The following is a 15,963-nucleotide window of genomic DNA, read 5'->3' on the forward strand; positions in this document are numbered from 1 at the left end:
TACTCATTAGGGTTTAGAAGAATGAGCGATGGTCTTATTGAAACGTATCAGATTCTGAGGGGGGCTGGACAGGGTAGATGCAGAGAGGATGTTTCCCCTCATGGGGGAATCGAGAACTAGGGGGCATAGTCTCAGAATAAGGGGCCACCCATTTAAAACGGAGATGAGAAATTTCCTCTGAGGGTGGTGAATCTTTGAAATTCTGTGGAGGTCAGAACATAAGACATAGGAGCAGGAGTCGGCCACGCAGCCCTTCGAGCCTGCTCCGCCATTTAATACGATCATGGCTGATCCGATCATGGACTCAGGTCCACTTCCCCGCCCGCTCTCCATAACCCTTCACTCCCTTATCGCTCAAAAATCTGTCTATCTCCACCTTAAATATATTCAGTGACCCAGCCCCCTAACTCTCTACGGCAGAGAATTCCACAGATTCACCAGAAGAAATTCCTCCTCCATCTCCGTCTTACATGGGCGACCCCTTATTCTGAGACTATGCCCCTAGTTTTAGTTTCCCCTGTGAGTGGAAATATCCTCTCTGCATCCACCTTGTCGAGCCCCCTCATCTTGTATGTTTCGATAAGATCACCTCATTCTTTTGAACTCCAATGAGTACAGGCCCAACTTACTGGTAAGTCAATCCCTTCATCCAAGGAATCAACCAAATGAACCTTCTCTGAACAGCCTCCAATGCAGGTATATCCTTCCTTAAATAGGGAGATCAGAGCTCTATACCGGCTGGGTCATTGAATATATTTAAGGCGGAGATAGAGATATTTTTGAATGATGGGTTGAGGGTTATGGGGAGCGGGGGCCAAGATCAGATCAGCCATGATCGTATTAAATGGGGCAGCAGGCTCGAGGGGCTGAACGGCCTCCTCCTGCCCCTAATGTAACAGGCTCAAGGGGCTGAACGGCCTCCTCCTGTCCCTAATGTAACAGGCTCAAGGGGCTGAACGGCCTCCTCCTGTCCCTAATGTAACAGGCTCGAGGGGCTGAACGGCCTCCTCCTGTCCCTAATGTAACAGGCTCGAGGGGCTGAACGGCCTCCTCCTGTCCCTAATGTAACAGGCTCGAGGGGCTGAACGGCCTCCTCCTGTCCCTAATGTAACAGGCTCGAGGGGCTGAACGGCCTCCTCCTGCCCCTAATGTAACAGGCTCAAGGGGCTGAACGGCCTCCTCCTGTTCCTAATGTAACAGGCTCGAGGGGCTGAATGGCCTCCTCCTGCCCCTAATGTAACAGGCTCGAGGGGCTGAACGGCCTCCTCCTGTCCCTAATGTAACAGGCTCGAGGGGCTGAATGGCCTCCTCCTGTCCCTAATGTAACAGGCTCGAGGGGCTGAACGGCCTCCTCCTGTCCCTAATGTAACAGGCTCGAGGGGCTGAACGGCCTCCTCCTGCTATTTCCCTGTGCTGAGAGATTCACTGATCATCATCGGAAGTCCCTCATAATCGAGGAAGACTTGCTTCGACTCTTAAACAGGTGGCTGAACAGCCCAATACGGGAGCCACAGTCCCTGTCACAGGTGGGACAGACAGTGGTTGAGGGAAGGGGAGGGTGGGACTGGTTTGCCGCACGCTCCTTCCGCTGCCTGCGCTGGGTTTCTGCACGCTCTCGGCGACGAGACTCGAGGTGCTCAGCGCCCCTCCCGGATGCACTCCCTCCACTTAGGGCGGGACTGGTCTTTGGGCCCAGGGACTCCCAGGTGTCGGTGGGGGATGTTGCACTTTATCAGGGAGGCTTTGAGGGTGGTCCCTTGTAACGTAGACTTGTGAATGCACTCTTAATTGCCTGCAATACTTTCTAATGTTTGTTTAATGAATTGTGAAGTGAGAGAAATTTCTCTGATGCTGTGTGTGTAAAGTGGGGGGGGGGGGTCCGCTGTCGGCCGTTGCTTGTTTGGGTTGCCGTTGACCTTTGCCCTGCCTCCTCCCGCAGAGCGTCGAGCAGCAGCAACGTGGACAGCTTGCTGAGGCTGCGCGGGCGACTGCTGCTGGACCACGAGGCCCTGTCCTGCCTGCTGGTGCTGCTGTTCGTGGACGAGCCCAAGCTCAACACCAGCCGCCTGCACCGCGTCCTGCGCAACCTGTGCTACCACACGCAGACGCGCAACTGGGTCATCAAGAGCCTGCTGTCCATCCTGCAGCGCAGCAGCGAGAGCGAGCTGTGCATCGAGACCCCCAAGCACAGCGAGGAGAAGGGCAAGAAGACCGCCAAGGCGGGGGCGGGCGCGGGCGGCTCCTCCTCCTCCTCCGCCGCCGCCGCTCACGAGCACCGTCCCCTGGACCTGCTGCACAAGATGGAGGCCAAGACCACCAGCCAGCTGTCCTGGCTCTCCGTCTCCATGGATGCCGCCCTGGGCTGCCGCACGAACATCTTCCAGATCCAGCGGTCGGGCGGCCGCAAGCACTCGGAGAAGCACGTGGGCTGCGGCTCCACTGTGCACATCCACCCCCAGGCCGCGCCCGTGGTCTGCCGGCACGTCCTCGACACGCTCATCCAGCTCGCCAAGGTGAGGGGGCTGGGGCCGGGTGCTCCCAATGGGGGGCAGTTCAGGAGGGACACGTCGGTGGGACAAGCCAAGACTTGCATTGATATAGCAATGGGTGTCTCAAAAAAGCGCTTTACAGCCAGTGAAGTACTTTGGGCGTGTAGTCACTGTTGTATTGTGGGGAACGGCAATTTGCGCACAGCAAGCTCCCACGAATAGCCGTGTGATTAATGACCCAGATCATCTGTTGATTGAGGGATAAATATTGGACTCAGGACACCGGGGGGGTAACTCCACCCTGCTCTTCTTCGAAATAGTGGCCGTGGGATCTTTTACGTACTCCTGAGGGGGCTGACGGGGCCTCGGTTTAACTTCTCATCAGTGCCGCGCCGCCGGGGGAGAATGGGGGGAGGGGCGGGGGGGTTGCTGGAGAGGGATTGGGGCGTAGGGCCGGGGGGGAGTGAGCACAGGCCATGCTGTCGGCTCCATCGCTTTCCACTAACCGTCCGACCGTTTTGTTCCAGGTGTTCCCGAGCCATTTCACGCAGCAGCGGACCAAAGAGGCAAGCGGCGAGACGGACAAGGAGAAACTGAGCAAACAGTCGGCCACCAGCCCGTGCCTGGGCCAGCCCGCGGGCGGAGGGGGCGGGGGCGGGGGAGGGGGCGGAGCCAGCGTGGGCATCTCCACGGACTTCTGGGACTTGCTGGTCAAGCTGGACAACATGAACGTCAGCCGCAAGGGCAAGACCTCGGTCAAGGCCACGCCGTCCTCCAACAGCGAGGGGGAGAGCAGCCAGTGCAGCCTGGAGTCCTCGCCGCTGGGCCAGCTGATGAACATGCTCTCGCACCCGGTTATCCGCCGCAGCTCGCTGCTGACCGAGAAGCTGCTGCGACTGCTCTCGCTCATCTCCATCGCGCTGCCCGACAAGGCGACCGAGGTGGCCGTCAACCACACTGGCGCAGCTGCCACAGCCGCCGCCGCCGCCGCCACCGCCACCGCCGAAGTGACCCTGGTCGGCTGCCTCACGTGTAAGTCCGCGGAGCCACGCGTCCCCGCTGGGGCTTGTTAACCGGCCTGCGCTCCTTCCTAACGGCAGGTGTGTACAGCAAGGGGCTCGGGGAAGGCAAATGGAATGTCGGCCTTTGTTGCAAGCGGGGATGGAGTATCAAAGCGGGGAAGCCTTGCTCCAGTTACACAGGGTGTTGGTGAGGCCACACCTGGAGTACCGCATGCAGTTCTGGTCTCCGTATTTACGAAAGGATACACTTGCATTGGAGGCAGTTCGGAGAAGGTTCACTCGGTTGATTCCGGGGATGAGGGGGTTGTCTTATGAGGAAAGGTTGAGCAGGTTGGGCCTCTACTCATTGGAGTTTAGAAGAATGAGAGGTGATCTTATCGAAACGTCTCAGATTCTGAGGGGGCTGGACAGGGTGGATGCAGAGAGGATGTTTCCCCCTCGTGGGGGAATCTAGAACTAGGGGACACAGTCTCAGAATAAGGGGTCGCCCATTTAGGACGGAGATGAGGAATTTCTTCTCTCGGAGGGTCGTGATTCTATGGAATTCTCTATACCAGAGAGCTGTGGAGGCTGGGTCATGGAATATATTTAAGGTGGAGATAGAATGAGTAAAGCTTCCTCTACACTGTCCCCATCAAACACTCCCAGGGCAGGTACAGCATGGGGTTAGATACAGCGTAAAGCTCCCTCTACACTGTCCCATCAAACACTCCCAGGGCAGGTACAGCACGGGGTTAGATACAGAGTAAAGCTCCCTCTACACTGTCCCATCAAACACTCCCAGGGCAGGTACAGCACGGGGTTAGATAGAGTAAAGCTTCCTCTACACTGTCCCATCAAACACTCCCAGGGCAGGTACAGCACGGGGTTAGATACAGAGTAAAGCTCCCTCTACACTGTCCCATCAAACACTCCCAGGGCAGGTACAGGGGGTTAGATACAGAGTAAAGCTCCCTCTACACTGTCCCATTGCTGTACCTTAACCTCCTGAGTGTCCCTTATAACACTAACAACCATCCTTGATGTCTCACAGTGAGATTGCTGAATTAGGGACAGCTAGCTGAGAGAGACATTGAACTGTTCTCACTTTTCCCCTAATGTCTGGTATTAGTGTGTGGGATCTGGGACTTGCTGCAGTTGTTGCTGGGGACTGGGACCCAGTGTCTGAGCTCTGGCAGGACGGGCAGTTACACCCACATGATTCGTGTCCCCGCCGGCTCGGCTAATGTCACTTATCTCGCTCTCTCGCTCTCTCCTCATTCCAGCAACTCCGAAAGCCACCAAGTCTCTGGCGAAGGCCATGTCGGAAGCAGCAGTCAGTGCCAACGAGAGCAAGATCCAGAATTCTGGTCTGACGGAGAAACAACTGCAGCTCTCTGTGGAGGTAATGTCGACACCGGCCTGGTTATATACCTGGGGGTGGGGGGGGGGTGGGAGGTTGGAATTGGTGCATTTATTCCCTCGTCAGAAATTCCTTTTCTCTGTCTCCTCTGGCATGGGCTCCCTTGCTCGCCAGCCCATAGCTGAAGGACTAGGAGCAGGAGTCGGCCATTCGGCCCCTCGAGCCTGCACCACCATTCAATATGATCATGGCTGATCTACCTCAACTCCACTTTCCTGCACTATCCCCGTATCCCTCGCTTCCCTTAATATCCAAAAATCTATCGACCCCCTGTCCCTTGCCAAGGCCCATCACTGGCGCCCAGTCACTGGGTGTTTCAGCTCCGAGCGCTGCCCCTTCCCTGCGTTGTTCGTGTTTCACACGCTCACCGAGTACCCGATTTATCCCTCGGGCTTGCGCGCGGGTCGGTGAGTTTCTCATCGGCTTCGGTCGCTGTTTCTATGGACCGGTTGCGAAGCGAATCCCTGGAAAATGACCCGCGACCGTCTCCTCTTCTCTTCTCTGCATGACGACAGGGTTCAGACAATGTCGTTTCTCCCCCACCAACACCATATCGGCTTCAGCCCACCCTTCCCTGTGCCAGCCCCGAGGAGCTCACTCTGGGGCCAGTGAAATTGCACCGGTCTGAACACCATCTCTTTTACGCCAAGGCGTTAGAAGAACATAAGAAATAGGAGCAGGAGACGGCCGTATAGCCCCTCGAGTCCACTCCACCATTCAGTAAGATCATTGGCTGATCTTTGACCTCAGCTCCACTTTCCCGCCCGAACCCTCGACCCCAAAAACCTACCGATCCCAGCCTTGACTATACTCAACTGAACCTCCACAGCCCTCTGGGGCAGAGAATTCCACAGATTCACCCCCCTCTGAGTGAAGAAATTCCTCCTCATCTCAGCCCTAAATGGCCGACCCCTTATCCTGAGACTCTGTGCCCCTTGGTTCTAGACTCCCCAGCCCCGGGGGGGGAAACACCCTCCCTGCATCTACCCTGACATGACAATCCCCCTCAGAATCTTAAGTTATTGGTAACGGTTTCCCGATCCTGCTGGTCGTGTCGGGGTGAGCGGGCCCTGATCTGTTTGCGGTGTGTGGCAGAGAGTGTCGGCGGGGCAAGGGGAGGAGGACACGGTGTTTATAACGGAGCCCGGGCTGCTGTTCATTGCCTCAGTAACTTTCACCTGCTGTGTTTGCGCGACAGGTGCTGACCTCCCACTCGTGTTCAGAAGAAGGCCTGGAGGATGCAGCCAACATCCTACTTCAGCTGTCCCGGGGCGAGCCGGGGACGCGGGACACTGTCCTCAAACTGCTGCTCAGCGGTGCTCGCCAGCTGGGATACACGTTGTGTCAACAGATAGGTACCAGCCTCCCCCCTCCACTCCGCGTGCTACCCTTCAATTAGGTCCCAGAGGCGTTGACAAGCGCGCGAGTCGTGTGGCTTCAGACTCTGCCAGTTGTTTCTCGGCCGACGTGAGCATTGGAGACTCCTTTTTTTTTCTCAGCGTTGTGTACTCCTCGAGATCTCTGTCTCCCTTTTTTTCCTCTCCTAGCCAATTCACTCCATCATTCGGCTCCTAATTTCACTTTGTGCCCCCGTGTCCTAACTCGCACCGAGTCCCGCTCACCCATCATCCCCTATGCTCGCTGCCCCCGTGTCCTAACTCGCACCGAGTCCCGCTCACCCATCACCCCCTGTGCTCGCTGACCCCGTGTCCTAACTCGCACCGAGTCCCGCTCACCCATCATCCCCTGTGCTCGCTGCCCCCGTGTCCTAACTCTCACCCAGTCCCGCTCACCCATCATCCCCTATGCTCGCTGCCCCCGTGTCCTAACTCGCACCGAGTCCCGCTCACCCATCACCCCCTGTGCTCGCTGCCCCCGTGTCCTAACTCGCACCGAGTCCCGCTCACCCATCACCCCCTGTGCTCGCTGCCCCCGTGTCCTAACTCGCACCGAGTCCCGCTCACCCATCATCCCCTATGCTCGCTGCCCCCGTGTCCTAACTCGCACCGAGTCCCGCTCACCCATCACCCCCTGTGCTCACTGACCCCGTGTCCTAACTCGCACCCAGTCCCGCTCACCCATCACCCCCTGTGCTCGCTGCCCCCGTGTCCTAACTCGCACCGAGTCCCGCTCACCCATCACCCCCTGTGCTCGCTGCCCCCGTGTCCTAACTCACACCCAGTCCCACTCACCCATCACCCCCTGTGCTCACTGCCCCCGTGTCCTAACTCGCACCGAGTCCCGCTCACCCATCACCCCCTGTGCTCGCTGACCTGCATTGGCTCCCGGTTAAGCAACGCCTCGATTTCAGAATTCTCCAATCTTCGTTTACAAATCTCTCCATGGCCCTCTCCCCTTCGCATTCTCTGTAACCCCCACAACCCCCCTGAGATCTCTGCTCCTCTAATTCTGCCCCTCTGAGAATCCCCCGATTTCCATCGCTCCACCATCGGTGGCCGTGCCTGCTGTTGCCGGGGCCCCAAGCTCTGGAACTCCCTCCCTGAACCTGTCCACCTCTCTCTCTCTCTCTCTCTCTCTCTCTCTCTCTCTCTCTCTCTCTCTCTCTCTCTCTCTCTCTCTCTCTCTCTCTCTCTCTCTCTCTCTCCTCCTTTAAGACACTCCTTAAAACCTACCACTTGATGAAGCTTTTACTCATCTGCCATAATTTCTTGTGTGACTCTGCATCAGATGTATTTGTTTTGTCTTCTCACGGCTGTGAAGATCCTTGGGACGTTAAAGGCGCGAGATAAATACAAGTTGTTTGCAATAACTGTGTAGAGTCACAGCATGTTGAAAAGCCGCTGCTTCACATAGAATAGATCACAAGATGCAGTGATGCTGTCCCTATAAAAGAATAACGTCCGACTTGGCTGCAACACTGGAGGAGATCGAGTTGGTATTGCAGTGAAGGTGACCACCTAGGGCACAGTTCATAAGTCGATAGGGCACAGTTCATAGGTCGATAAAGCACAGGAGAAGGCTGTTCAGCCCATTGTGCTTGTAGTCCAATACAAATCACCGTTTGAGCCACTTGCGCTAATTTTAGTGAGTAGTTTTTCTTTTTTCTCTTCTATAAACAGTGAGTAAACTTTGGCGTTGTTGCTTATCTAAGGGTTAAGTCCTGGCAGGACAGCTCGGTCACGTGTTATGCTCCTCCTGTACCATGTGGGAACTCAGGGACAACACCAGTGTTCCTGACGACTACGTGTGCGGGAAGTGTATCCGCCTCCAGCTCCTGACGGACTCTGGAGCATCCACGATGCTGAGAATGACGTGAGTAGCACGTGTAGCGAGTTGGTCTTACCGCAGGTGAAGGGTCCACAGCCAGAGAGGGAATGGAAGACCAGCAGGAAGAGCAGTGCAGGGGTCCCCTGTGGTCATCCCCCTGCAAAACAGATACATTGCTTTGGGTACTGTTGGGGGGAATGACTCATCAGGGGAGGGCAGCAGCAGCAGCCAAGTTCATGGCACCGTGGCTGGCTCTGTTGCACAGGAGGGCAGGAAAAAGAGTGGGAGAGCGATAGTGATAGGGGATTCAATTGTAAGGGGAATCGATAGGCGTTTATGCGGCCGCAACCGAGACTCCAGGATGGTATGTTGCCTCCCTGGTGCAAGGGTCAAGGATGTCTCGGAGCGGGTGCAGGACATTCTAAAAAGGGAGGGAGAACAGCCAGTTGTCGTGGTGCACATTGGTACCAACGACATAGGTTAAAAAAAGGGATGAGGTCCTACGAAACGAATTTAAGGAGCTAGGAGCTAAATTTAAAAAGTAGGACCTCAAAAGTAGTAATCTCAGGATTGCTACCAGTGCCACGTGCTAGTCAGAGTAGGAATCGCAGGATAGCGCAGATGAATACGTGGCTTGAGCAGTGGTGCAGCAGGGAGGGATTCAAATTCCTGGGGCATTGGAACCGGTTCTGGGGGAGGTGGGACCAGTACAAACCGGACGGTCTGCACCTGAGCAGGACCGGAACCAATGTCCTAGGGGGAGTGTTTGCTAGTGCTGTTGGGGAGGAGTTAAACTAATATGGCAAGGGGATGGGAACCAATGCAGGGAGACAGAGGGAAACAAAAAGGAGACAAAAGCAAAAGGCAGAAAGGAGATGAGGAAAAGTGGAGGGCAGAGAAACCCAAGGCAAAGAACAAAAAGGGCCACTGTACAGCAAATTTCTAAAAGGACAAAGGGTGTTAAACAAACAAGCCTGAAGGCTTTGTGTCTTAATGCAAGGAGTATCAGTAATAAGGTGGATGAATTAACTGTGCAAATAGATTTTAACAAATATGATGTGATTGGGATTACAGAGATGTGGCTCCAGGATGATCAGGGCTGGGAACTTAACATCCAGGGGTATTCAACATTCAGGAAGGATAGAATAAAAGGAGAAGGAGGTGGGGTAGCATTGCTGGTTAAGGAAGAGATTAATGCAATAGTTAGGAAGGACATTAGCTTGGATGATGTGGAATCTATATGGGTAGAGCTGCAGAACACCAAAGGGCAAAAACCGTTAGTGGGAGTTGTGTACAGACCTCCAATCAGTAGTAGTGATGTTGGGGAGGGCATCAAACAGGAAATTAGAGGTGCATGCAATAAAGGTGCAGCAATTATAATGGGTGACTTTAATATGCACATAGATTGGGCTAACCAAACTGGAAGCAATACGGTGGAGGAGGATTTCCTGGTGTACATAAGGGATTTCTAGACCAATATGTCGAGGAATCAACTAGGGGGGAGGCCATCTTAGACTGGGTGTTGAGTAATGAGAGAGGATTAATTAGCAATCTCGTTGTGCGAGGCCCCTTGGGGAAGAGTGACCATAATATGGTGGAATTCTGCATCCATGGTCCAGAACTTCAAGAAGGGTAACTTTGAAGGTATAAGGCGTGAATTGGCTAGGATAGATTGGCGAATGATACTTAAGGGGTTGACTGTGGATGGGCAATGGCAGACATTTAGAGACCGCATGGATGAACTACAACAATTGTACATTCCTGTCTGGCGTAAAAATAAAAAAGGGAAGGTGGCTCAACCGTGGCTATCTAGGGAAATCAGGGATTGTATTAAAGCCAAGGAAGTGGCATACAAATTGGCCAGAAATAGCAGCGAACCCGGGGACTGGGAGAAATTTAGAACTCAGCAGAGGAGGACAAAGGGTTTGATTAGGGCAGGGAAAATGGAGTACGAGAAGAAGCTTGCAGGGAACATTAAGACGGATTGCAAAAGTTTCTATAGATACGTAAAGAGAAAAAGGTTAGTAAAGACAAACGTAGGTCCCCTGCAGTCAGAATCAGGGGAAGTCATAACGGGGAACAAAGAAATAGCGGACCAATTGAACAAGTACTTTGGTTCGGTATTCACTAAGGAGGACACAAACAACCTTCCGGATATAAAAGGGGTCAGAGGGTCTAGTAAGGAGGAGGAACTGAGGGAAATCTTTATTAGTCGGGAAATTGTGTTGGGGAAATTGATGGGATTGAAGGCCGATAAATCCCCAGGGCCTGATGGACTGCATCCCAGAGTACTTAAGGAGGTGGCCTTGGAAATAGTGGATGCATTGACAGTCATTTTCCAACATTCCATTGACTCTGGGTCAGTTGCTATGGAGTGGAGGGTAGCCAATGTAACCCCACTTTTTTTAAAAAAGGAGGGAGAGAAAACGGAATTAAAACGGTCAGCCTGACATCGGTAGTGGGTAAAATGATGGAATCAATTATTAAGGATGTCATAGCAGTGCATTTGGCAAGAGGTGACATGATGGGTCTAAGTCAGCATGGATTTGTGAAAGGGAAATCATGCTTGACAAATCTTCTGGAATTTTTTGAGGATGTTTCCAGTAGAGTGGACAAGGGAGAACCAGTTGACGTGGTATATTTGGACTTTCAGAAGGCTTTCGACAAGGTCCCACACAAGATATTAATGTGCAAAGTTAAAGCACATGGGATTGGGGGTAGTGTGCTGACATGGATTGAGAACTGGTTTTCAGACAGGAAGCAAAGAGTAGGAGTAAATGGGTACTTTTCAGAATGGCAGGCAGTGACTAGTGGGGTACCGCAAGGTTCTGTGCTGGGGCCCCAGCTGTTTACACTGTACATTAATGATTTAGACGAGGGGATTAAATGTAGTATCTCCAAATTTGCGGATGACACTAAGTTGGGTGGCAGTGTGAGCTGTGAGGAGGATGCTATGAGGCTGCAGAGCGACTTGGATAGGTTAGGTGAGTGGGCAAATGCATGGCAGATGAAGTATAATGTGGATAAATGTGAGGTTATCCACTTTGGTGGTAAAAACAGAGACAGACTATTATCTAAATGATGACAGATTAGGAAAAGGGGAGGTGCAACGAGACCTGGGTGTCATGGTACATCAGTCATTGAAGGTTGGCATGCAGGTACAGCAGGCGGTTAAGAAAGCAAATGGCATGTTGGCCTTCATAGCGAAGGGATTTGAATACAGGGGCAGGGAGGTGTTGCTAGTGTTGTACAGGGCCTTGGTGAGGCCACACCTGGAGTATTGTGTACAGTTTTGGTCTCCTAACCTGAGGAAGGACATTCTTGCTGTTGAAGGAGTGCAGCGAAGGTTCACCAGACTGATTCCTGGGATGGCGGGACTGACCTATCAAAGACTGGATCAACTGGGCTTGTATTCACTGGAGTTCAGAAGAATGAGAGGGGACCTCATAGAAACGTTTAAAATTCTGACGGGTTTGGACAGGTTAGATGCAGGAAGAATGTTCCCAATGTTGGGGAAGTCCAGAACCAGGGGTCACAGTCTAAGGATAAGGGGTAAACCATTTAGGACCGAGATGAGGAGAAACTTCTTCACCCAGAGAGTGGTGAACCTGTGGAATTCTCTACCACACAAAGTTGTTGAGGCCAATTCACTAAATATAATCAAAAAGGAGTTAGATGTAGTTCTTACTACTCGGGGGATCAAGGGGTATGGCGAGAAAGCAGGAAAGGGGGTACTGAAGTTGCATGTTCAGCCATGAACTCATTGAATGGCGGTGCAGGCTCGAAGGGACGAATGGCCTACTCCTGCACCTATTTTCTATGTTTCTAAAACACGCTCTCGCAATACGGGTACACAGTGTAAGAATTAGGAGCAGGAGTCAGCCATTCGGCCCCTCGAGCCTGCTCCGCCATTCAGTAAGACCATGGGTGATCATCGATCTCAACTCCACTATCCAGTGGGTGATGGGTGAGCGGGACTCGGCGCGAGTCAGGACATGGGGGGCCAGCCGAGGTTCGGGTGCATGACACTTCCCTTCAGAGTGCCCTTCTTGCTCGAATGCCTTGTGTCTCCGTCGGTGCATCTCCCCAGAATTATAGAATCAAACGGCAGGCCGTTCGGCCCATCGAGCCTGTGCTGGCTCTTTGAAAGAACAGTCTGATCAGTCCCACGCTCCACTTCCCCCTCCCCCTGCAATTTTCCCCTTTATGTATTTACCCTGCCCCCTTTTTTTTTTGAAAGTTACTGTTCCGTCTGCCTCCACCGCCCTTTCAGGCAGTGCGTTCTCTAACCGAGCCCGTGTCCTTCTCTCGCCCTGGCACCCAGGTACTTTACTAGCCGAGCTGCGGGAGTACAATCTGGACCAGCAGAGGAGAGCGCAGTCGGACGGCCAGTCGCCCGAAGGGACGCTGGACGACCACCTTCAGCTGACCAAATTGAAAGGAAAGATGCAGAGCAGGTAAGAAACAGCCGCCGCTCAACCCAGACGGGCTCGCGGTCTACTCCACTGTCCCCCGTCTCGCCGGCGTCTGTGTGCGCAACGTAACTGCAAGTTGTACCGTGCCAAGTTTGGCTGGATTCGCAGAGCGAAGCGAGCCGTACAGGTTGGCCAGCGAGCGCCGGCTCGGTCAAGCAGCAAATGCCTGCTGTGCAAGATTACGTAGAAATTGCAACACGCACACAGGGCAGCATCGGCCGTGGATACGTGGGTAGTGCCGCGCCTCTTGAGTCAGAAGGTTGTGGGTTCGAGCCCCCGCTCTATAGAGACTTGAGCACAAAAACCTAGGCGGTCACTCCAGTGCAGTGCTGAGGTGTCCCACTGCCTGCACTACCGCTCCCTCGGTGCGGCCCTCCCTCGGCGCAGCCCCTCCCGCTCCCTCCGAGCTGACACCAGGAGTAGCGGTTAAGATTATGGGTGCAAGTCCATCGAGTGGTGCTCACACCCACGGCCTTCTGACTCGGCTCACGCTTGGAAAAAGAGGATGGGCTTTTGGAAGTTTTAAATGAAGCTCTGTTGCCCCCTGTCCTGTCTCTAGGTTTGACACTGCCGAGAACGTGGTTATCGTGGCCTCTCACAAACGCCCGCTGGGCGGCCGAGAGCTGCAGCTGCCCTCCATGTCGATGTTGACGTCCAAGACCTCCACGCAGAAATTCTTCCTCCGCATCCTGCAGGTCATCATCCAGCTGCGGGACGCCACCCGCCGGGCCAACAAGAAGGCCAAGCAGACGGGACGGCTAGGTACGAGCAATGGGCGGGAGGAGTGGTGTCAAATCCCGGGAGAGTCGGCCCGCGTCTCCGCTCGGCTCCCACGCACCTCCCCTCGCGCTCGAGAGTGGGAGAGTAATGGAAGTATCAAGGCTGTGGCTCATAGTTGCTCCTCTTTGGGTAACGCACTTGCCTCTGGGTCAGGAGGTTGTAGGTTCAACTCCCACTCCAGGGACTTGAGCACAAACAAATCCAGGTCCGACACTCCCAGTGCAGTGCTGAGGGAGCGCCGTACTGCGCTGTCGGAGGGGCGGTATTGAGGGAGCGCCGCACTGTCGGAGGGGCAGTGCTGAGGGAGCGCGCTGTACTGTGCTGTCGGAGGGCGGTACTGAGGGAGCGCCGCACTGCGCTGTCGGAGGGAGCGCCGCACTGTCGGAGGGGCCGTACTGAGGGAGCGCTGCTCTGCGCTGTCGGAGGGGCGGTACTGAGGGAGCACCACACTGCGCTGTCGGAGGGAGCGCCGCACTGTCGGAGGGGCGGTGCTGAGGGAGCGCCGCACTGTCGGAGGGGCGGTACTGAGGGAGCGCCGCACTGTCGGAGGGACGGTGCTGAGGGAGCGCCGCACTGTCGGAGGGGCGGTGCTGAGGGAGCGCCGCACTGTCGGAGGGGCGGTACTGAGGGAGCGCCGCACTGTCGGAGGGGCGGTGCTGAGGGAGCGCCGCACTGTCGGAGGGGCGGTACTGAGGGAGCGCCGCACTGTCGGAGGGGCGGTGCTGAGGGAGCGCCGCACTGTCGGAGGGGCGGTATTGAGGGAGCCCCGCACTGTCGGAGGGGCGGTACTGAGGGAGCGCCGCACTGTCGGAGGGGCAGTACTGAGGGAGCCCCGCACTGTCGGAGGGGCAGTACTGAGGGAGCCCCGCACTGTCGGAGGGGCGGTACTGAGGGAACGCCGCACTGTCGGAGGGGCGGTGCTGAGGGAGCGCCGCACTGTCGGAGGGGCGGTGCTGAGGGAGCGCCGCACTGTCGGAGGGGCGGTACTAAGGGAGCGCCGCACTGTCGGAGGGGCGGTACTAAGGGAGTGCCGCACTGTCGGAGGGGCAGTACTGAGGGAGCCCCGCACTGTCGGAGGGGCAGTACTGAGGGAGTGCCGCACTGTCGGAGGGGCGGTACTGAGGGAACGCCGCACTGTCGGAGGGGCGGTACTGAGGGAACGCCGCACTGTCGGAGGGGTGGTACTGAGGGAGCGCCGCACTGTCGGAGGGGCGGTACTGAGGGAGTGCCGCACTGTCGGAGGGGACATTCGACCGAGGCCCCGTCTGCTCTCTGGACGTAAAAGATCCCACGCCAATATTTATCCCTCAATATTTATCCCTCAATCAGCCTAACAAAAACAGATGATCTGGGTCATTGTCACATCACTGTGTGTGGGAGCTTGCTGTGCGCAATATGATTGCCGCGTGTCCCACATTGCAACAGCGACTACACTCCAAAAGTGCTTCATTGGCTGTGAGAGGTCCAGTGGTCATGAAAAGCGCGATATAAATCCAAACCTTAAGGGGGGGGGACGCATTTTAATGTTAACTGTCCCCTCCCTTCAGTACCCGTTGCATCAAGTGCAGGGCACGATGTTTATGCTCTGCACGAGCCTCCTTTCATCTCCAATTCCTTTCTCCCTCGTGTGCTGATCCAGCTGTGTACCCGTCTTCACCTTTTATACGGGTGTCAAGGCTTGCCGTGTTCTCCGTTGCCCCGCGGCCCCCTTTAATTATCCGCGGGGCGTGACTGCTCGCGTGGGGCTGGCTCGTGCTCGCTGGACTTGGTTTCCCCCCCGCCCCCGCACGCGGCGATGCTTGTGCTCGCACGTCTGCGAGTGTGGCCAGTATCGAAAAGGCCGTTGTCTGTTGAAATGGTGGGTCGTTGGAAACGAGTGGGTTTGTGATGAATAATCTACTTTTTCTTCCTTCGATTTTTAGGTCAATCGTAACAGTTTTTGGGGGGGGTGGGCTCAGTCGCCGGGTGGGCTTGAAGCAGTAGTTACACGGCAGATCGGGCTTGAGCCCACAGATTCCGTCATGTTGTGAAATCCAGTCTCTCCCCTCCCTGGCTGCAGTGAGGCCCCCGGACTAAGACCGGGAGGACCAGGATTAAGGCCGCGTGTTTTCCCACGTTATGGGAGGGGGGGGGGAAAAAGATCGAGAGGGTTGTTCACTTTTTTTTTTTGGAGCCATTTCAGTGGGAGGGAAGCAAACCCAGAAACACAGGCAGGCGGGGAGAAAGGTGCGAGAGCGAGGAGTTTGATCCGAGGTTGGGGGGGGGGGAGGGGGGGAGAGAGAGCAGGGGAATCGGGTCGGAGACGCGTGCGTTTTCCCCCCCCCCCGGCGGGCGTGGGCAAGTCGCCATGTGTGCGCGCGCGCCCCCGACTGTTTTGGTTCCGGAGCCTTCCCGCTCCAGGGCCAGCGGTGGGCGGGAGAATACCAAACGCGGCGGGGGGGGGGGAGGAAGCCATTGAATGTCGCCGGCGACTCTCCCGTGGAATTGCTCCCGGAGCGAGAGGTCGGTCCGCCCCCCCCCCCTGCTGGTTGCCGCGGGGATAGGGCGGGTTCCCGCGCAGCTTACGG

General features: G+C 55.5%; 1 protein-coding gene across 1 annotated transcript in view; it reads left to right on the plus strand.

The window, feature by feature from the left end:
• huwe1 (HECT, UBA and WWE domain containing E3 ubiquitin protein ligase 1) overlaps nucleotides 1-15,963 on the plus strand; it is a 316,149-nt gene that overhangs the window by 289,328 nt on the left and 10,858 nt on the right. Inside the window, exons 67-73 of the mRNA XM_070869027.1 lie at nucleotides 1,940-2,513; nucleotides 3,017-3,521; nucleotides 4,777-4,895; nucleotides 6,112-6,268; nucleotides 12,466-12,598; nucleotides 13,176-13,525; nucleotides 15,319-15,325. Coding sequence (XP_070725128.1) covers nucleotides 1,940-2,513; nucleotides 3,017-3,521; nucleotides 4,777-4,895; nucleotides 6,112-6,268; nucleotides 12,466-12,598; nucleotides 13,176-13,525; nucleotides 15,319-15,325 — 1,845 coding nt within the window. The remainder of the gene's footprint in view (nucleotides 1-1,939; nucleotides 2,514-3,016; nucleotides 3,522-4,776; nucleotides 4,896-6,111; nucleotides 6,269-12,465; nucleotides 12,599-13,175; nucleotides 13,526-15,318; nucleotides 15,326-15,963) is intronic.

The sequence above is a fragment of the Pristiophorus japonicus genome, chromosome 32, assembly GCF_044704955.1.
Source record: "Pristiophorus japonicus isolate sPriJap1 chromosome 32, sPriJap1.hap1, whole genome shotgun sequence".
NCBI lineage: Eukaryota > Metazoa > Chordata > Chondrichthyes > Pristiophoridae > Pristiophorus > Pristiophorus japonicus.